At 33.8% G+C, this 23,809-nt stretch overlaps 1 protein-coding gene across 1 annotated transcript in view; it reads left to right on the top strand.

Moving 5' to 3' along the window:
• LOC149802400 (isovaleryl-CoA dehydrogenase, mitochondrial-like) overlaps window positions 1-23,275 on the top strand; it is an 86,613-nt gene extending 63,338 nt beyond the window's left edge. The window contains exons 8-12 of the mRNA XM_089951610.1: window positions 1,728-1,821; window positions 6,629-6,710; window positions 10,457-10,561; window positions 19,222-19,294; window positions 20,626-23,275. Coding sequence (XP_089807736.1) covers window positions 1,728-1,821; window positions 6,629-6,710; window positions 10,457-10,561; window positions 19,222-19,294; window positions 20,626-20,759 — 488 coding nt within the window. The 3' untranslated portion in view covers window positions 20,760-23,275. The remainder of the gene's footprint in view (window positions 1-1,727; window positions 1,822-6,628; window positions 6,711-10,456; window positions 10,562-19,221; window positions 19,295-20,625) is intronic.
• The last annotated feature ends 534 nt before the right edge of the window (window positions 23,276-23,809 follow it).

The following is a 23,809-nucleotide window of genomic DNA, read 5'->3' as shown; positions in this document are numbered from 1 at the left end:
TGTCTTGCATCAAATTGTCCACAGCAAATTGCAAAAAATGGTAGATTTTTGCACAAATTTTTTCATTTATTATTATCTAGATATACTTGTAACTGAAACTGAACTTCATTTTATCTGCATAATATAAGTGTCTTCTTAAAGTTTATTGTTATCATTGGGGAAGGGTGTATTTTTTAAAAACTTGAACGGTATACCTATTTGCGTTGAAATAAGCTTTTGTTTATCTTCGTTAAGGATTAAAATGAGTTACATACAGCCCATTATTTGTAATTTCACTGTAATAATTGAAACTTTTTTCCAGTTCATATGGAAAATAATTTAACTGAAGAAAAAGTTTTAATTACATTTTCCACATATATCTTCCCAACCGACATATATTTTGAACTAATTGTTTTATTGATGGAATTGTTGAAATGACATTAAACTCTTCCCTATGTATATATGCATGATGGAATTGTTGAAATGACATTAAACTCTGCCCTATGTACACATGCATGATGGAATTGTTGAAATGACATTAAACTCTTCCCTATGTATACATGCATGATGGAATTGTTGAAATGACATTAAACTCTGCCCTATGTATACATGCATGATGGAATTGTTGAAATGGCATTAAACTCTGCCCTATGTATACATGCATCATATTGCCCTGCATCGTTAAGGCTTACTGAAACCCAGTGTAATAAACAATAGCATGATGACTTAGTTACAGATATTTATCAACAAGTCTATTGCATTCTATTCTTGACTCCATTACTTATCATACATATTTGCTTGTAAGTTGAGTTCAACTGTTAACAACATAAACCCACATCGCCATCACATTAAATGCCAACATATCAAGGTCTGTGTTGTTGTATTGATTTCTTTTAACAAACTAAATGGGGGCCCCAAGTGGCCTAGTGATCTAAAGCGCTCTCCGTTACCGATCACTGCCATCTCACCTCTGTCTGCTAGGGTTTGAGTCTCAGATTCAGCTAATGTGGGTATGTGAGAAAGCTTGCCAGTAGCTTCTCGTGGGTTGGTGGTTCTTTCTGGTGTTTTCCCGAGTTCTTCCTCCACAATTAATACTGGCTGCCATGTATAGCCTATCGTATGCTGAAAAATGGCGTTAAACCCTACAACAACAACAACAACAACAACAACAAACTAAGTATACCTGGATCTGCCATTACATAATGGGCTGTCATGTCAGGGTCTGTGTTTTTGTACTGCTTGCTTCTGACCAACTAAATAGACCCAGATCCATCACTTAATTAGCCAACACATCAGGGTCTGTGTTGTTGTATGTACTCACTGCTTCTAACAAACTGCAGCGACTAAGATCTGCTGGTGAATTATTTGATGGCATAACTGGGTCCATGCCATTTGCAGGTGGACTTGATAGTGAGCATATACAGTAGTCTCTATAATTTTGGTAATGTTTGTATCTTGAAGCAATTTTATAAAGTGTTTAACCTTGATATTAGTTTTAGACAAAGCAGTCCAGAGTTCAAATAAGCTCACTGCACTGTTTTAATCACTGAAGATGGATGGAAGTTGTTTTTTAACAACTACTTGACATAAAAGTCTTAATTTCTGGAGCACATTTGAGTTTTGACCATTAATTACTTGAAACATCTTGGAACTAAAATGGATTTCAAGTCAGCCAGTATGTTTGCCTAAATACATTATAGCAATGAAATTTATATCTTTCTTTCCTTTTTTCTTTCCTGTCTTGCTAGAAAAGAACATGCTAGGGAAAATTAATCGGGGTGTTTATGTACTGATGAGTGGCCTTGACATCGAGCGATGTATTCTAGCTGCCGGTCCTATTGGGTAAGTAAAAAATAAACTTATTTCAGAATGCACCAGTTATTGTAAATCATTATATTTTTGTGTTAATAATGAAAGTTTTGCAATCTAGTCCAATCAGTGTGTTTGCAAAGTAAAAGTCTGCAAATTTATTTAAGCTAAATATATTATTCAGTTAAATTTACTGTTTTTTTATGGTTTGCTAATTTTCATGGATTTAAATTTGTGGATTTTACAAATGACAAATTGTAAGACCCAGTGAACACATATTCTTTGGCAACAAATTTACCTCTAGGATATTATTTAAAATAAGAGTGTATTATATTGAGACTTACCTGAGATGAATTATTGTTAAGTATGCAATGGTGTTTTGTCTGGCATCTGGCCTAAGGACATCCAGTATAGCTGCCATGCCTGTCATTCTGAAAATATTGTTATTGTTAATACCCTTTAAGAATGGTCATATCAGTATATGATTTTTCTAAAAGTCTTCTTATCATGTCTTCTTGACCCTGATATGTATTTTTGATTTAATTTATATTTGATTTAATTTCATTGTTTGTGTGTTAGTTTTAAGTTTTTGTTTTATTCCATTACATGATATTGTAATGTAACTTTATTTACTGGATTTGACATTTTTCAAGTAATAGTTTGATATGACTGTTTTTTCGTAAACAACTAATGATAGAAACTTTGTATAAAATGCTGACCTAGTTCCTGATCTTGATTTAGAATCAGTGAGAGTGAAGTAAACTACTATTTTCTTTTTATTTTTCTTTTTTAGTATAGATTCATAAAGTGAAATCGAGGCCATACTGGGAGTACATAATGTTCGGCATATAAAGCTTCTGTCTTTTTCTAGAAACATGATCATGTGACCCTCATACAGGAATCTGTTTTGCATCTTAAATTAGTGTATAACTATTTTCTATAGAGAATTTAGTCAGTTGGGCTATAAATCATTGATGCTTAAAGGCTTTTTGTTGTGACCAGTTCTATTTTATGAAATGTTTTATTCTTTTCCCTGGAACTATTTAAGTGCTCATACAGAATTCTTGGACAAAGACATTTATTGAAATTTTATTCAAAACTGGAATATTATTTTCTGTGGTTCAGCAAGGAACTGTTGACATATCAGGACAACACTGACTATTGCATACATCATCATCCTCCATCCTGGATTTTTTTCAGGATTCCAGCTCAGATTCATTTAGGACTTTTTATTTCAAGGACTTCTATTTTTTAATTCTTGGATTATTTTTGGATTTGATTTGTAAAACCATAAGACCTTTTTCTCATTTTTACCTTGTTTTATAGGGAAATAAATTATTTGTTAAATTTCTGCAAAGCTTGTTGTCTTCACTCTTTTCTTGTTATTGTTTTAAGGAGCCTGACATCCAGTATGGCTGCCATTGTGGCCATTTTGATTTTTTTTGTTGCTACTCCACCAGTTTGGATAGTTGTATAAACATGTGTTTTCACTAATTGACTTCCTGTGATGTAGAGCATATCAGTAATGGTGCCAGAATTACTGCCAGTATAGCTGCCTTGGTAGCCATCTTGAAAATATTGCTATTACTACTCCTCCTGAACAAACGATTGTGTTGACATGAAGTTTTCACTAAAAGAGTTTTGACTTAAAAGAGTTATATCAACATGAAAATTTACTTCAATACATCCAGTTGTTGACCATTTGCCAGCCAACATCAAATATCATCACTATGTTTGCTTGGTTGAAAATATTGTTATTACTGTTCAGCCTGAATGAGAATGGTCGTATTGACATTCCACTGAAATAATTCTTGTGATATCTTATTGGTTGTAAGCAGTACTCCACAGTTGAAACGAAGAAATGGACTTTATCATGGATGTCTGGAAATTCCTTTTCACCAGTATAGTAACAGTCTCTTTGAGTGACTCGTCTTTTGTGTATATTGAAAATTGCATGAAAATTAGTTCAGAATATTGAACTTATGAAGAATGTAATTTGTATAATTTATGATATATAGTGGATAATTTTTGAAATATATTGGCAGTTGGATAGGTGGCAAACACTGGGTCTAAATGTCCAATAGGCTTCCAGTGTGCCTGTAAATCATGTGATGCCCTACTCCATGGCTAGCGTTAGTATTGGTGATTTATTGTGGTTTGACTGACATATGCTGATTGAACTCCTTTCCAAATCCATAATTTAAGTACAAATGAAATTGTTTTGTTTTCACAAAAATAATATGACAAAAAGATCATTGGATCAAGGTGTTCTTTGGCATCATGGTGTTTTTTGGCATTGGCATTACAGTGTTTTGGGGCATCATGGTGTTTATGGGCATCATGGTGGTTTTTTGGCATTGGCATTACAATGTTTTTTGGCATCATGGTGTTTTTGGGACATCATATATTGATGCAAAAATGTATGTTTCCTCATTATATTCCTAAAATATGTTCATTTAAAAACATTTCCAGAATGGAAAGAAAACATTTGGCTAAAATGTATTGTTGATTACTTTATAGGTAAATCGGGTGCTTTGGATTTAGAAATGCTTTTTAGTACATATTCTAAACTCAGGATTTTTGGTTTTTAATGACTTGTATAAAATAATTTTAAAAAATTCTTCTATTCATATGAATATCATACAGTTTTATTTTTCCATGGTCAGTTAAAATTCGATTTTTCTTGTGTTTTTTTTTCAAGTCACACACAGCTGTGACTTTAGAGAAAAGGGTTGCTTGTAAAAATTAAGCTTTTGTGGATAGAGTTTAGAATTTTTCTGGAATTAGAATCATTGGAGGGTTGAAAGGCACTGAATCTGGGGTTGGTGTTGTTGATGAATTATCCAGATTGCTCTTACTGTTTCATGTTGACTAGTTAAATTAAAATTTGATGTGTAGCGGAGTATTAAAAAAAACACCCTTCTGACCCTTACAGTCAGTTTATTCTGACCAATCCTGAGTCTGATTAATCTTACTTTTTATCAGTAACTTCAATACCATAAATGCCATGTCAGACCCTTACAGTCAGTTTATTCTGACCAATCCTGAGACTGATTAATCTTCCTTTTTATCTGTTACTTCAATACCATATATGCCATATCAGACCCTTACAGTCAGTTTATTCTGACCAATCCTGAGTCTGATTAATCTTACTTTTTATCTGTAACTTCAATACCATAAATGCCATGTCAGATCCTTACAGTCAGTTTATTCTGACCAATCCTGAGTCTGATTAATCTTACTTTTTATCTGTAACTTCAATACCATATATGCCATGTCAGACCCTTACAGTCAGTTTATTCTGACCAATCCTGAGTCTGATTAATCTTCCTTTTTATGTTACTTCAATACCATATATGCCATGTCAGACCCTTACAGTCAGTTTATTCTGACCCATCCTGAGACTGATTAATCTTACTTTTTATCTGTAACTTCAATACCATATATGCCATGTCAGACCCTTACAGTCAGTTTATTCTGACCAATCCTGAGACTGATTAATCTTACTTTTTATCTGTAACTTCAATACCATATATGCCATGTCAGAGGAGTTCTTTCTCCATCATAAAGACAAATTTAGTTTTTTCTTTGTTAAATGCCACTTTGCAAGCACATTCATTGCAAACTTATAGTTTGGTCCAAATGGAAACGAAAATGTTGTCCCTCAGACATTCAGTATGGCTACATGCCATTTTGAACATTTATTGCCACTATACCTGAACAAATGGTTATATCATCATGGAGTTTTCAGTCAAAGATATCTTATGGTGTCTAGTTAGTCCGAAATGAAAATTATGCTGATCTGACATGAGTGCTATGGGGCCATTTTATAAATCTTGTTATTGCCACTCCAGAAGTATGGATGCCATATTTTTAATATGGTATCTTGTGAACTCAAACATAAAAAAAATGTTTCGTTACCAAACTTGATAAGTTGGACTTTGTCAGCAGTATCTAATATAGTTTCTGTGCTCAACAGTTTACAAGAAGAAAGAGCAATTCTTGGAAATTCTCTTCTGTTGCCTATATTTCTACTTCTGATTAGAAATGAACAGCCTAGACCCAAATCTGCTGGTGCATTTTACAGCGGCAGGTCTTTGTTTACGTTTATTACATCTGGATACATAATATAAATAGCTGCAAATGACTACTGTCAGTTTTGAACTTCTGATTTCAGTTCTGATGATACAGAAGAATACGGCCAGTTTTGAACTTCTGATTTCAGTTCTGATGATACAGAAGAATACGGCCAGTTTTGAACTTCTGATTTCAGTTCTGATGATACAGAAGAATACGGCCAGTTTTGAACTTCTGATTTCAGTTCTGATGATACAGAAGAATACGGCCAGTTTTGAACTTCAGATTTCGGTTCTGATGATACAGAAGAATACGGCCAGTTTTGAACTTATGATTTCAGTTCTGATGATACAGAAGAATACGGCCAGTTTTGAACTTATGATTTCAGTTCCGATGATGCAAAAGAATACGGCCAGTTTTGAACTTCTGATTTCAGTTCTGATGATAAAAAAGTTGAAGGTTCTATCTAGCATTGGGGCATTAGGCCGCATACATATAACATCATGTCCCACCCAGTCACATTATTCTGACACCAGGTTGACCAGTCCGAACACTTACCTCAGTGCTGAGCACCAAGTAAGGCAGCTGTTAGTACCATTTTATAAGTGTTTGATGTGACTCGGCTGGGGTTTAAACCTGCAACCTCCTGCATCAGAGGTATACACTCTAACCACTTAGGCCACCTTAGCAGTGTGTATTTTATATAATAGAAGACGATGCAAGGAACAGCAGATATCATATATGACAAATCTCTTTGTTTCAGACTCATGCAAGCTTGCTGTGATGTGGCTTTCAAATATGCTCATGAAAGAGAGTGCTTTGGTGAGAAAATAGGACATTACCAGGTATATACAGAAATGATATTGCTTTTTATGTGCCTCCCAAAAGGCCTTGTGTATCATGATATGATATTGTCCATCTGTCCTTGCATCCATCTATCATGCATGTATTTTAGTCTTTCTGTTCATTTATGTTTCATTCCACACAACTTGAGGATACAACCATCTACCATTACAAAACTTTGTAAGTAGCTTGGATTTAGGGTTTTTGTATTTGCTTATTGCCGTAATTGTAGAGTGTAAGGGGTGATTGAGACTGAAAATCACAATTATAATTATGAATATAGTGTTGGTTGCAATTTAGAAGATCAAATTTCATATAAATTAATACCAAATATTTGGGCCAGTGAAATTGTGGTTTTATTTCAGGGGTTTTCGGAAGGAGAGTTGATAGTTTAATGAATTAGGGGACCAGGAATTAGGGGACCAGGATGGCCAAGTGGTTTACAGCACTTGCCTTTACAGGTCACTTTTGTCTCACCTCAGTCAATATGGGTTCAGGTCTTGGTTTAAACATTGTGGGTAGATGAGAAAGCTTGCCAGTGGCTTCCAGTAGGTCAGTAAAAGATCACTGGTTCTTCTTCCATCAAATATACTGACTGACATGTATAGCCTATCATGTGCTGAAAAATGGCATTAAATCCACAAAACAAGCAGCAGTTAATTGAATTTTGTCTCTGACAAATTAAATTAAATCAAATGAAGATACAGTGAAATAAAATATAAAGCACAGTGATGCTGATAGTGTTATTAATGGAAAGAACTTGTCATTGCTATGGTAGGTTTTGAAATTGTTTTTATTCTGTAAAGGTTTTATTTAGGTATTGTATCAGAAAGTAATATCTATCACTATTTTTGACTTAAATGTAAAATCATAGAAGATAGATGAGATATTGGATCCAATTAGAATGTTACCTCACATTTCTAGTTCATTATACATTAACATTGTCCATGCAAACACATGTTGGAGAAGGAAAACTAACTACTACCTTGTAGAAAGGAAGCTTCAATAGACACATTATTGATATTCTCATTATCACATTCTAGAATAAAACAAAACTTATTGTGTGGCTCGGTTCTAAAAAGAAGTAGTGGCTGGAAATAGATTTTACTTCATATTTATATTACGAAAAATTTTCTTCTGCATTCATCATTCACTTCCTTAACAGAAGTAGAAGGTTTAGAAAAGTTGATTAAAAAAAATCACAAAAATCTTTACGATAAGTATCACAGAAAAGATAAAGCATGTATTTGAACAGGATTTCTTTAGAATCTTTTGACCATATGTACAATACACTCATAATGCTGTCCAAGAGAGCCATTGATTATAGTAACCTTGTAATTAAGCCTGTGATACAGTACTCTGTCCAATGAAACCCATAGAGTATACTGACTTATAGTGAGATTGCACTATAATGAAACACATAATACATGTAAGTCAGCTTCTGAATAATTAAATGGAATCCATCACAATACATCATAACATAAACCACATGATGATGAAGGGTGTGATCATGAGTCGGTGCTGCATTGAGTTGTGAATACAGTGTAACTTCATTTAAGCAGCCATTGACAGGATGGAAAAATGTCTGGATGAGGGAAGACATAGATTAATATGTAGTTATTGAAGAAAAGGTAGTACAGTGTGACCCCGCTATAGCACGCTCCGTTATAACGCGAATTCAGATATAACACGGTCATGGCGTGGCTCCCGAAATTTCATTATATGTGTATTTTTCTTGTGCACAAAAGAAAAATTCTTAAAAAGTACGAAAAAAACGTAAAAGGATGCTTATCATTTTGGGAAAGAGATCGCATATGAATAACACAAGACGATCGTGGCTTGGCTCCTGTAATTTTGTATGCTTTATTCTTGTACACGAAAAAGTATTTTTTTCTTCTTAAAAGTAAGAAAGAAAATAGCGCATGAAACGTTTATTCTGGGATCGCATAGGTCTTCGCCAATGTTGCAAACTTGGATTGTTTTTCCTTACTGGCTGCAAAACATACCATGTGGCTTTTTATTTATTGACGACCATGTTGGCTGTTTAGAATTTTATATATGACCATTAGTTTGGAGTGCAGAAATTCTTACTTATTGGTTTATTCAGTAGGCATGGACGGACATTAACTAGAATAGTCTAAATGACGGCCAATTCCTTTTTAAAAATGTACCCAGATAAAATAGTTTGCTGAAATTTCAAAGGAAACAGATTACCTTTGAAGCACCGACTGTTATGAAAACATATTCAGCAAATGGAAAAAATACCAGTCTCAATCATGCAATACAATTATTTGATGTTGCTGCCACAATAAGAAATGGGCATTTGTTTGGTTCTCCAAAGCTGTTCTTTAACGGTGACTTCAATAGCACATGCACCGTTCATCAAAGAAAGCCTACTACAATCTTTCAATAACAGCAAAGAACTTTTCTTCAAAGGAAGTTAGTACCAAACTTAAATAAAAGTGATGGAATCTGATGGATTTTGGCATTGTCCAACGTGACTCGAACATGTTTACTGTGCTGTGAAAGTTTCCTTTTTGTAGGACAAAAGTTTATGCTTACGAACGCTACCAATGGCGGCTTAAAACACAAACTAACTTTTACCAACTTGGAACGTACTTTAAAATAAATGAGTTTCGTTATTCGTTACGTGATTGTGCTATGTTTTTCCACTAAATTCAGACTAATATGACCTGTTACAAAATTAATGAATACTTTAAAGCAGCGTGTGTGCATATTTTTGATGGAATCACTTGTATTGTGGATTCATTGTATATGATGAGGTTCACAGGTGAGTACACTGTGTTGATATTTTGATTTATGCTATACATTAGACATTTATGTGTAAACAGGATTCACATATATATACCAATTTATGGTTCTCTAAATAAAGTAAACCATTATATTATGTCTTCTCTGTTATCACTACAGGTGTATATCTCATTTAATATGCATCAGTTTAAGATGGTAACTGTGCTGACTAAGCACGTATTTTACTGCCCACATTTATTCCCCACCCCACCCCACAATTTTTTTTGGGGTACATTTTCTTCAGTTAACAGACTTGGTTGCATATAACACAGTTCGGTATATAATGCGGTCAGGTTTTACGGCTCCCACCTACCGTGTTATAGCGGGGTCACACTTTATCTATTTATACTAGACTGGCTGTATATGTGAATTCTCTGCTCAAGGGTTGAAACTCAGGGAAGCTTGCACTCTACAGCTGTCATTATTTAAAAATAAAAAATCTTTAGTTATAGATTGTAGTTTTTAACAGGGAAGAAAATTACATAAAATTTGCAGATTTGTTTTTGAAGAAACTAAATGACTTTAAGGTAAAAGTCATCACCCATCATAGATATCCACCATCTGTGCTTGTTTAAAGTTAAATTCCACTGCAAGCAACATTGATCCTAGTATGCTGTTGCATAATGCACCATAATGACCATGTCAAATGTTTTACTGATTCTGGCAAATCGCAGACCCACATCTGCCAGTACATTATGTGCTTGTAAGTACTTATAGTATGACATGAACTGATACAACAAGTTTAGTATCAATACAAAGTAGGGTGTATAATAGGAGTGTTAAATGAGAACTCATTGTGATTGTTTTGATTGACAGTCCGTTATCACAGTTATACAAGTTCAACTTGTGTCTTTAAGAATGGTGTCGTTAGATTAAATTCATTCAAACTAACTGTCGGGTATGACTGATACCTATGTGACTTTTTTCTTTCTTTCAGATGATACAAGCAAAGTTAGCAGATATGTATGTGACCCTTAATGCAAGCAGGTGCTATGTGTACAATGTGGCTCGTGCTCTTGGTGCTGGTAAAATAGGTCCCAATGTAAGTATGTTTACAGTGTGATTCATGCTCTTGGTGCTGATTGTTGTTGTTCTTGTTGTAGGGTTAATGCCATATTTCAGCACAAGATAGGCTGTACATGGTGGACAGTAGAAATGGTAGCGGAAGAACCTGGACACCCCCACCCACCCACCCCGAAAGAACCACCGACCCACAAGAAGCTACTGGCAAGCTTTGTCACATACAGTACCTACATTGGCCAAGCCCGATACTTCAGCCGAAGCAGACAGAGTTGAGATGGCAGTGATCCATAACTGTGAGCTCTTTAGATCACTTAGCCAGTCGGGGCCCCTCTTGGTGCTGGTAAAATAGGTCCAAGTCTAAGTATGCATACAGAGTCGCTTATGCTTTAGGTGCTGGTAAAATAGGTCCCAATATAAGTATGTATGTCGCTTGTGCTTTTGGTGCTGGTAAAATAGGTCCCAATGTAAGTATGTGTATAGTGTGGCTTGTGCTTTTGGTGCTGGTAAAATAGGTCCCAATGTAAGTATGTTTATGGTGTTGCTAGTGCTTTTGGTGCTGGTAAAATTGGTCCCAATTTAAGTATGTGTATGGTATGGCTTGTGCTCTTGGTGCTGGTAAAATAGGTCCCACTGTAAGTAACCAGTCATATACATGGACCTTAAAAGAGTAATTTTATCAGTGGAAAACTGTGCAAAATAAATGCAAATGAAATTCAGAAGGAACACAAATGAAGTACAACAGAAATGCAAACAGATGGTGACTTTTTATGAAAGAATTGGAGAGCACTAATGTAGAATGCAGAATGAAGATTGATACCTAAAAATAGAATGAAGATTGATACCCAAAAATAGAATGAAGATTGATACCCAAAAATAGAATGAAGATTGAAACACAAAAATGAATAAAGATTGATTCACAAAAATAGAATGATGATTGATACCCAAAAATAGAATGAAGATTGACACACAAAAATAGAATGAAGATTGACACACAAAAATGAATGAAGATTACACCCAAAAATAGAATGAAGATTGAAACACAAAAATGAATGAAGATTACACCCAAAAATAGAATGAAGATTGATACACAAAAATAGAATGATGATTGATACACAAAAATAGAATGAAGATTGATACACAAAAATGAATGAAGATTGATACACAAAAATAGAATGATGATTGAAACACAAAAATGAATAAAGATTGATACACAAAAATAGAATGATGATTGATACACAAAAATAGAATGAAGATTGACACACAAAAATAGAATGAAGATTGAAACACAAAAATGAATGAAGATTGATACACAAAAATAGAATGATGATTGATACACAAAAATAGAAATGATTGATACACAAAAATAGAAATGATGATTGATGCACAAAAATAGAAATGATTGATACATAAAAATAGAATGATGATTGATACACAAAAATAGAATGAAGATTGATACACAAAAATAGAATGAAGATTGACACACAAAAATAGAATGATGATTGATACACAAAAATAGAATGATGATTGATACACAAAAATAGAATGAAGATTGACACACAAAAATAGAATGAAGATTGATACCCAAAAATAGAATGAAGATTGACACACAAAAATAGAATGAAGATTGATACACAAAAATGAATGATGATTGATACACAAAAATAGAATGATGATTGATACACAGAAATAGAAATGATGATTGATACACAAAAATAGAATGAAGATTGACACACAAAAATAGAATGATGATTGATACACAAAAATAGAATGAAGATTGACACACAAAAATAGAATGAAGATTGATACACAAAAATGAATGAAGATTGATACACAAAAATAGAATGATGATTGATACATAAAAATAGAATGAAGATTGATACACAAAAATGAATGAAGATTGATACACAAAAATAGAATGATGATTGATACATAAAAATAGAATGATGATTGACACACAGAAATAGAAATGATTGATACACAAAAATAGAATGATGATTGATACACAAAAATAGAATGAAGATTGATACACAAAAATAGAATGATGACTGATACACAAACATAGAATGAATTTATTAAATTTAATATATTTACAATTAAAGATTATTTTTCACACCTTTAAACTGGGATGTTGGTTATGTTGAGGCAGAATTAGAAACAACTGCCATTTATGTGATGATGTCGTCACCGGCTGAGTCTGCACAGTCATCATTCGGACAATACATAATAATGAAAAAATTGTTGACAGATATTCTTGTAAATAGTTGTGGTTATATTTTATCATCAACTCACTGCTGTCTTTTGAAATGTATGCATTTGCTATTCATGCTTTAAATGAGGCAAGATATGGAGCTGTAGTCCACTTCCTATAGAAAACAGAAGACCAGACTGTAAATTCCATTTCATTCCAAATATGTATAAGCAAGAAAAATATAGTGGTAAAAAGATATAAGTGCAAAATCTTTGAAAACAGAAATGAAAATGATGAGATGATAGACAAAATACAAACATAAGAGAAATGCAGTGAAATGTAAACAGTGCTAAGCTGGTGAAATTGTAAGTAATATTTTAATGTTTATTAGCAGCATTTCTAATCAGCAGACACAACCATTTTGTACCTACTGACATCACAAGACATATTAAACTGACTTGCTTACAATTCAAGAAAAACAAAAAACAGGAAATGAGTCATGCCATCAATTTAAGGCATTTAATTGATTTTTCCAGTCTCTGTCATAAAAACATAATAGTAACATAAAAAAATTTCATGGATACAAGCTGTTTGCTTGAGTCACATGGCTTCCTGTCCTTCCATGAGAGTGATTGAGGTTACGTAGCATGGCATTTACAGTCATTACTTTGTCATTGGCTGGGGCTTTTTTTGTGGCGATGGACATATTTTCCCAAAACTTAAGTGGCAACGAAATATTTGTGAACTTTATATGTATGTATCATTTGTGATGTTTGTAAGTATGTATTGTTTTTATAAATAAGATGCATTATTCTCTCAAGGTAACTGAGTGCCTGTAACCAGTATAAACAGTTTATACCTTCCCAGTGACAGAGAATAGCAGAATAGAGAATTCCTGTTCTGATAAATCCGAGTTGTACTTGTCAGATATTTGTCCTTATACCAGTCTATGTCCAGTGACTGGTCACCAGTAATCAGCCACTGGGCACCAGGTACTGGTCAACTATTGGTCACATGGCTCTGGATGACAGTCACTGACTGCTGGCTACTGGATCACAGCAATTGAGAAGTGAGAAACCAGGCTTTGATCATTGGCCTACATTACTGTCCAATCCCTTTGGTTTTTCTCGCCTGCCTTACAGAAATGGGATTGAATTGACTTCCCCCAACCCTTCCCTGTGTCCCCATTTCATCCCTATTTAATGTCAGGACCCCTTTTTCCAGATAGTAAGGCTTCTTTCCCCTGCCCATGTGATCATTGATATACCTGCCTTGGTTTGAATGTGTGAAGGATGCAGCAGGCTGGAGATATGCTCAGTCACCTCCAGTCTTGTCCAACAATAACGAGGCAGGCTACCTCTTACTTCCAAGACTGTTGAGAAGAGATCAGTGATCTTATTTGCATTGGTGGAAGTTAATAAGGTTAGTCCCGGCTTCTTCGTTGGAGAGGGATGCCAGGTAGGACAGGACTGTATTACCTAATTCTCTCATTTTTATGAAGGGTAGCACATTTTATCAAAGAACTAAAAAAAAAAAATTCCAGTCAATCTGATAAAAGTATGAACTTGCTAAATCTGCCTGCATATGTTACATTCACTCCTTGTGAAATATATCATCCATTGCACATTGCATTGTAACAGGTTTTGATTGGTACTAGCCTTAATGAAAAAATGTATACAAACTTTGATAGCCCTTTTTCTTTGATTGCTTGCATCAATAAACTCATGACTCAACTAGAAATACATGGTCATAACAACTTCTTGTTCTAAAACTGCAAAGTACTGAATTGAAACAGAACAAATATATGATTACCAGACCTTTAAGAATTTAGTATTTGATAACCATGGCTCTGCTAAGATTTGTCTGTTTACGAATTTATTTATTGTGTGAATTTTAATATAATACACCACTCCCTCGATTTTTCGCGCATTGATAACTCACAAACCCGCTTATAAGGCGGCGTCAGGCGTGGATCCCATTTTTTAAACCCAAAAATACCCCAAAAATGTATCCCTATTTGTTGAACTTGAAGAAAATCGCAATCAAAAATTGGTAATGGAAACTTTGATGTATTGCTCGTTTTATCGTTGAAAACGGTAGATAGGACCTGGAAATTTTAATCAACACAATGAAATATCAAATTTAAAAATAACTCTTACAATTTTTTACATTTTCTTTCCAAACAACTTTCCCAGTACACAGCAATTAATGATATGTAAGGAAATTTCAATCAATAAAAATGTCACTTACGTAGAGTGGAGGCCGTACTTTAATAAATAAATACAAATTAAATAATTATTTTATCAATTGAAATTTGTGTTCTAGTTCCATCTTTTAGTTCCTTTTAAATGTAATCATCATAAGTGCAATGTGTCCTCTTGTAATTAAACGTAAAATGTGTCAACCTACCGTAACAGCTATGTCCGCAAGCATTTCTCTGAGAACCTAATTAAGTGCCGACCGTGTTTTGATAACTGACTTGTGGAAGTATTTGTTGTATTGTTGCACTAAATTAAAAGCTGTCCTCCTTTATATTATCACGTTAATTATGTCTTTTGAATAAAGAAAAGAAGGTGAAATAAAAGAAAAGTTAAAAGGAAAAAAAATCGGACTAACTTAAAATCTAGTGGCCTCAGTTGTATGTCGGGTGAACTCACTTCATTTGATCAATCGAACACTGTAATAAACGTTATTGTGTATGTAACAGAAACTACCTTAAATTAACCGACTCTTTCATAACTGTGATCAAAGAGATCAAGGCAGCAAAGCGAAATGAATACTTCGTAAAATAAAGAGCTTGATGTCACAAATGCGGACCATTGTGGGCAAGTGAGTTTCAGAGAATTCTTGAACTGGCATTTAGAGATATCCTCAGGGATGATAAGAAATTTCATTATTACTTCCATTGAAATCACGACATTAACATTGTACTAATTGAAAAATAAAAAATTGAGTTTCGACGTATACCTGTCATGAAATAAATGTTGCATGTTTTTGAAAAAAAAAAGGAATCTTGTTTGGTGGTGTATCAACAGTTAGTCTAGTTCCCAAATTGTGGACTACCAGTTTGGCAAGATACTATTAAATACCACTACGGGAACCAGACTCATCAAGAAAACAAACAGCAGAGATGTAATACACAGATTTTTTGCGTACACGTGATGGTTGTTGAAACCAGTTGGAACTATCATTCACGTGTTGGATATTTTGAAGGAAAAAGTTACTCAAACAGAATAACGAACAACTTCATTAGAAAAGCGCATTATTAAAAATTATTATCGATGTGATTGTAAAATGAGGATTCAGTCATTAAACAGCCCAGTTCCCAAACGCCGATTTTTGGAGGTCCCTCGGTAACTCGCGCCTCGCTTATAGTGCAGTCTTTGTTTGTGGACCCCATTGTGCGCGAGTTATCGAGGAAGAGGTGTATTTAGAATGCAAGCCATGTTAATGTTAAGATCAGGGGCACATTTATGGGGGGCATGTCTTTCAAGTTGGGACTATGGTTTGTATGTTATTCTGTCATGGAACAGATTAAGATATTCATGTATGAATTGGCAGAGACTTTTTTCTTTGTAAAATAAATTTTGTTATTTGTTTTTGTTTATCACTTAAAATCATAGTATTTTATATTGGTCACTCTTGGGATCAGCATTTCATTGACTCATTATGGTCTTTCAGGATAATTGGTGCTGGCTAAAGCTTTGATGTGCTAAAAAGTCCTGTTACTTTGTCTAGGTAAATTTGTAATTTATTTACTTTTCAGAAGAATACAAAACTAGGTTCTTTGTCTTATTTCTTGTTTAAACCACAGCATTTGATACTTCTTTGGTACAATACAGTGAGTAATGTTTAATTGACACACTATGGTACAGTACAATGAGTAATGTTTAATTTGACACAGTATGGTATAATAGAGTGAGTAATGTTTAATGGACACAGTATGGTACAGTACAGTGAGTAATGTTTAATGGACACAGTATGGTACAGTACAGTGAGTAATGTTTAATGGACACAGTATGGTACAGTACAGTGAGTAATGTTTAATGGACACAGTATGGTACAGTACAGTGAGTAATGTTTAATGGACACATTATGGTACAGTACAGTGAGTAAAGTTTAATTGACACAGTATGGTACAGTACAGTGAGTAATGTTTAATTGACAGTATGGTACAGTACAGTGAGTAATGTTTAATTGACACAGTATGGTACAGTACAGTGAGTAATGTTTAATTGACACAGTAAGGTACAGTACAGTGAGTAATATTTAATTGACACAGTATGGTACAGTACAGTGAGCAATGTTTAATTTACACAGTATGGTACAGTACAGTGAGTAATGTTTAATTGACACAGTATGGTACAGTACAGTGAGTAATGTTTAATTGACACAGTATGGTACAGTACAGTGAGTAATGTTTAATTGACACAGTATGGTACAATACAGTGAGTAATAAAAGTAATCATCATCAGCTAAAGCTTTGATGTGCCAAACAATTACAATGCATTGTCTTGGTAAATTCTAATTTGGACTCAGAGGTATGATCTATTTTAAAGGTGACATGATAGTCCAAATAAGTATAAATGCAGGACATTATATGTTTTAAAGGTGACATGATAGTCCAAATAAGTATAAATGCAGGACATTACATATTTTAATGATAGTCCAAATAAGTATAAACGCAGGACATTACATATTTTAAAGGTGACATGATAGTCCAAATAAGTATAAATGCAGGACATTATATGTTTTAAAGGTGACATGATAGTCCAAATAAAGTATAAATGGAAGGACATTATATGTTTTAAAGGTGCCATGATATCCCAAATAAGTATAAATGCAGGACATTATATATTTTAAAGGTGACATGATATTCCAAATACATATAAATGCAGGACATTATATATTTTAAAGGTGACATGATAGTCAAAATAAGTATAAATGCAGGACATTGTATAATTTAAAGGTGACATGATAGTCCAAATAAGTATACATGCAAGACATTACATAATTTAAAGGTGACATGATAGTCCAAATAAGTATGAATGAAGGACATTATATATTTTAAAGGTGACATGATAGTCCAAATAAGTATGAATGAAGGACATTATATATTTTAAAGGTGACATGATAGTCCAAATAAGTATGAATGAAGGACATTACATATTTTAAAGGTGACATGATAGTCCAAATAAGTATGAATGAAGGACATTATATATTTTAAAGGTGACATGATAGTCCAAATAAATATAAATAGAGGACATTATATATTTTAAAGGTGACATGATAGTCCAAATAAGTATAAATGCAGGACATTACATATTTTAAAGGTGACATGATACTCCAAATAAATATAAATACAGGACATTATATATTTTAAAGGTGACATGATATTCCAAATAAGTATAAACGCAGGACATTACATATTTTAAAGGTGACATGATAGTCCAAATAAATATAAATACAGGACATTATATATTTTAAAGGTGACATGATATTCCAAATAAGTATAAACGCAGGACATTACATATTTTAAAGGTGACATGATAGTCCAAATAAATATAAATACAGGACATTATATATTTTAAAGGTGACATGATACTCCAAATAAATATAAATACAGGACATTACATATTTTAAAGGTGACATGATATTCCAAATAAGTATAAACGCAGGACATTGCATATTTTAAAGGTGACATGATAGTCCAAATAAGTATAAATGCAAGACCAGAACTTTCACATAGCATCTGGTGTTGAATCTGAATGAATATAGTCAACATGGACAGTTTAACATCTTAATAAGAGGCAGTGGTCAGATACTTTTTTCTCCAAGAATACAACACATCTTGCAATAAAAAAATCCTCAAAAACACAACCCATCTTGTCAAATTATAAATTTAATATCAAGTTCTTGCTTATTCTGGCACTGAAGGTTTGTGGTAAATTGTTTAAATGATTGCATTTAGTATTGAGCTGTGCCATGACCTTGTTGAATCCAAATTCATGTTATAATGAAGCATGTTACAGTGTGGTTTCACTGCATAGAGAAATTTCCAAATGGTTTGATTTTCCAGTTTTCTTGATATAGACCATATTGCAAAATTTCCCTTGCTGAGAGTTTAAGAATAAATGCTTATAAAACTAATTTTATTTCAGTTCTAAAAACATTGCAGGCATTCCTGACATCATAAATATAATGATGTTATCTACAATTTCACCAAGTGTACTCCTGTGAGATGTATCCCACATAGCTTTTTACATGGGGAAATGTATCACACACATATAAGAATGAGATAAATAGTATCACATAGAACTCTAGTTTTATGTTTGCTTTTCATTAAGTTGTTTCTATAGTTACCAAGCATCTTTAGAATCCTTTACTTTACCAACTGTGCATCTTGAATTGCCATGGAGATTTAAGTTCAGTGTACTATACTCAAAATGCCACTGAGTTTTTTTTTTCATTTTTTTTTCTTCTTCATTTAGGACTGTGCTGGAGTGATCCTGTATACTGCAGAAGCAGCTACACAGATGGCCCTACAGGCAATACAAATTCTAGGTACTTATTTTTAAAAATTTAAAACAAAATCTTCAATTAACTATTGAAAGTATTTCATCTATATTTGTTTGGTAACTATTGTATAAAGTCAATTCTGCCAGATGTTACCTTAATTTAAAATAGAAACTTTCAATACACAGTGTTATACTTAAAATGTATTGGCCTTTCATTATTTAAAATGTTATTGCAGAACATAAATGGCTCAGTGTTCTCAGCGAATGGATAAATAGCGCATTGTGCTAAGTATTAAAAAGCTAAAAATTTCAGTAAATTACATTTATTCTAGATCCTGATCATGTTAATGTTACAAATATAAGTCCTTCTACCTCCTGAATCCAGCCATCCAAATGGGGCCCTGAGTGGCCGAGTGGTATAAAGCGCTCTTCGTTACGGATCACTGCCATCTCACCTCTGTCTGTGGCGGTTCGAGTCAAGGATTCATCCAGTGTGGGTATGTGAGAAAGCTTGCCAGTAGCTTCTTGTGGGTCGGTGGTTCTTTCCAGGGTTTTCCCAGGTTCTTCCTCCACCATTAATACTGGCCGCCATGTATAGCCTATTGTGTACTGAAAAATGGCGTTAAACCCCACAACAACAACAACAACAACCACCAGCCATCCAAAAGACGAAATTTTGTCTTTTCAGTCTATATTATATAGACAAAGAGGAATGTTCTTGCCCATTACTCCAAATGCCACCTACAGGCAGTGCTCAGCCGAGCAGAACATCGTGTAATGGGATAGAGAGTCAGATGGATAGATGGTACAATTATCAACTGAGGCGGCATCAAACCTGAGGTGTGGCACAGCTGATTCATTAACACCATCTTCCTGGACCAAAAGCCTTAAGACCATCCTTGGACATGCAGGGGAACTTACTCCACCTGAGTTTTGTTGAATTGGATGGAAAGGGGAGGCTATGGACATGAGTTATTGTCTTTTTTCTATGTAATGTAGACTGAAAAGACAATTTTTTTGTCTTTTATAGGACTGGGTTCGGGAGGTAGTTTGGCTATATTCTTAACATTAATATGATCAAGGAACATACTTGAAGGCGAGTTATGTCTTTTATTTTATACTCTTATAGCAAAATTACTGCATTATATGAGTGAGATTGAGGGGAAAGTTGTGCTTATTAGTTGTGGGTCTAAGTTAGAGTTGACTCCCCTTCTTTTGAATAATCTGAAGAGGTATAATAAGACATTAATGCCAATTTTCTTTCATGAGAGCCATTTATATTGATTATTATGTATTTTGATATTGTTCCTGCATTAATTATTTGGATTAAGATTTAATTTCCTCATTTGCTTTATGCTGAATTTTACTTCGTTACAGGTGGAAATGGTTACATAAATGACTATCCCACCGGAAGATTTCTACGTGATGCCAAATTGTATGAGATTGGGGCAGGAACCAGTGAAATTCGACGGCTAGTGATTGGGCGATCAATCAATGCCCATTATAGATAGAATTCTATAATGGACAAATTGATCATAGCTTTCTATGACACAAACAAAATAGTCATTGGAGTGGTTAAATATGACAATGCCTTTGCTGCAATCTTCATAACATATTTTTAGAAGTCCTTTTATGCATAGCAAAATATATACAGAAGAGAAATTGTATAGCTTGAGTGAACATGCAGATTATGTTACCAGTAAGTTTTTAAATAAGATTAATTTGTCATTATAATAAATAAAACGGTCCCATTTAAAAATTGTAACTTAATAATGATGTATAAAATTGTACATAATAATTCATGCAGTGTGTGTGCGTGTGATTCAGATTTTTAATGTAGCTTTTACACATTTTTTAGACATTATCTGCATTGTGGCAGGTTGTAGTGATGTCTACCATGGGACATCATGCCGCAGACATGTAGCATCATGCATCACCCAGTCAGATTGTTCTGACACTAGATTGACTATTCCTAAAACAAACGTCTTAATGATGAGCACCAAGCAGATATTACCTTTGTTATAAATCTTTAGTAAGACACCAAGCAAGGCAACAGATATTACCATTGTTATAAATCTTTAATAAAACACCAAGCGAGGCAACATATATTATCATTGTTATAAATCTTTAGTAAGACACCAAGCAAGGCAACAGATATTACCATTGTTATAAGTCTTTATTAAGACACCAAGCAAGGCAACAGATATTACCATTGTTATAACTCTTTAGTAAGACACCAAGCAAGGCAAAAGATATTAACATTGTTGTAACTGTTTAGTAAAACACCAAGTGAGGCAACAGATATTGCCATTGTTATTAATCTTTAGTAAGACTCGGCCAGGATTTGAAGCTGTGACCTCTTGCATCTGAGGCCAAGCAGTAAATAATTCATAAAGAAGTATGTGCCAAATCAGTAAGGATCATCAGTGAATCTGGAAAAAAATAGCAAATGGTCTGCTTCAACAACACTTTTGCTGAATAAAGGATCATGTTTTGACATTTTCAGTTGGTTGCCAGAATTTCACATTTTTCTATTAGCATTCAGGTTTAGGTAATTTTATCTGAACATTCTTATGAAGGATAGATATTATTATATTTCACTACAAAAAGTCATGCTCAGTATTTCTTGGAGAAGAAACCTTAATAGACACATAAAATCCTTATAGATTGGGACTAGTGTTGGCATTTCTATGCTTGTTTAATGAGTTTAAGCTAGTGGCCATGGGAAATGTTAGAAATATACATGTATTACATGTGACTCACTTTTTTTAAACAAAGGTTTTGATACAGATGAAAATTTCTTTGCGTTTTGATATTTTCCTATAAAATGCTGGATATATATATATATACACACACACACACATATTGGTATTGGTTTTTTATATTATTAATTATTGAAGTTGACTGCTGGTCAGTTCATACTTGTTTAAATGAAATAAAGAGAATCTTTGGCTTGGAGGTATTTACTTCTCTCAGGCCTTTATCTTGCTGTGTGCTTCAGTTACTGAGAATAATTTGTAGTTCTAATAATTGACACTTTTCTCTACTTAGCTTTTTTAGCCTTGAAAAGTAAGTCTTGGTGATAAAGGGACATAACTTAACTGTTATCCCAGTGAGTAAATGATTATACTCAGTGGTTATCTCTCTTGATATGGTTTGACAGCTTTTATAGTGTTGTTGTTGTTGTTCTAGGGTTTAACGCCATTTTTCAGCACAAGATAGACCATATATGGCGGCCAGTATAACTGGTGGAGGAAGAACCCTGGAAAACCCAGGAAAGAACCACCGACCCACGAGAAGCTACTGGCAGGCTTTCCCACGTACCCACGCTAGCCGAGCCTTGGACTCGAACATACGCAGACAGAGGTGAGATGGCAGTGATCCGGAACGGTGAGCGCTTTAGACCACTCGGCCACTCGGGGCCCCGCTTTTATAGTGAGAAAGCTTGCCAGTAGCTTATCGTGGGTCGGTGGTTCTTTCCGGGGTTTTCCTGGGTTCTTCCTTCACCATTAATACTGGCTGCCATTTATAGCCTATCGTGTGCTGAAAAATGGCGTTAAACCCTACAACAACAACAACAACAGCTTTTATATGGAATCATTCCAGTATAAGAATAAAAGTGGTATTTTAGAAGCCAGTGAGGACACAAATGAAATATTACATGAAACAGATTTTAGTGTACAGTAAAGATTATTTATTATGTTTTTGGATACAACATATTTTCTCTTAAAGTGTAGTAGTTTAACTTCCCAGGTTAAGTTTCTAATTAGTGAGAATTTTAAAGGCTTTGTTATAACATTCCTTTGTTACAATATTTAGTTTGTTATAGCATTCGATTTGTGTGGTCCACTTGAGAAACTAGTTCAGTTATAATGTTTCTAACACCTGACATGACAAAGCCAGATAAACAATGGCAGTCATGTAATTAAGAAAGGAATAGTATTGTAGGGGCCAGGCAGCTAAATGTGCCATGATCACACCTCACTCATAAACAGTATTTTCAGTGCAATTAAAGCATAAAAAGAAATGTTTTTGTCTTTTTTCAACTGAATAATTTAGAAACATACTTTAGCTATTGTTTTAAATCTGTATATGATTATGTGGTCTTAAACTTGAAAGAAGCAAATACAATGGGTTTGTGTAAAACTTAAGTAATTTAATTCTCTCAGTTATAAAATGAAATATTTTAGAGGAACTTTAAGTATTTTGAATTAAATCCAAAATTATCATAAAAAGTTATATGCAAATCCCAAAGGATTGAGTGTTGCACATGAAATCCAGGTCATTTTAATGTGCAGGTATGCCTACAGTTTTGATGAATCACGATCACATTATACACAAAGCCTTTGAGTCATTTCACATTAGTTCCAAAATAATATTTAAGCCCAGAGTCAAAGAGCACTTTGTAATTCCAATTAATAATCCTGACAAATGATTTCCACTCAGATTACATCAAAAGACAACATTAAACACATTTGCAACTGATATTAGAATAAGAACATGGGAAATAAGAATAAATGAATTGATCAGCTCTCTCTCATTCTATACACACCTTGGCAGT

The sequence above is a fragment of the Sinohyriopsis cumingii genome, chromosome 3, assembly GCF_028554795.1.
Source record: "Sinohyriopsis cumingii isolate HCF-2022 chromosome 3, ASM2855479v2, whole genome shotgun sequence".
NCBI classification, from domain to species: domain Eukaryota; kingdom Metazoa; phylum Mollusca; class Bivalvia; order Unionida; family Unionidae; genus Sinohyriopsis; species Sinohyriopsis cumingii.
Note: the sequence above shows the minus strand (reverse complement) of the source record. Positions and strands in the feature narration are given on the sequence as shown.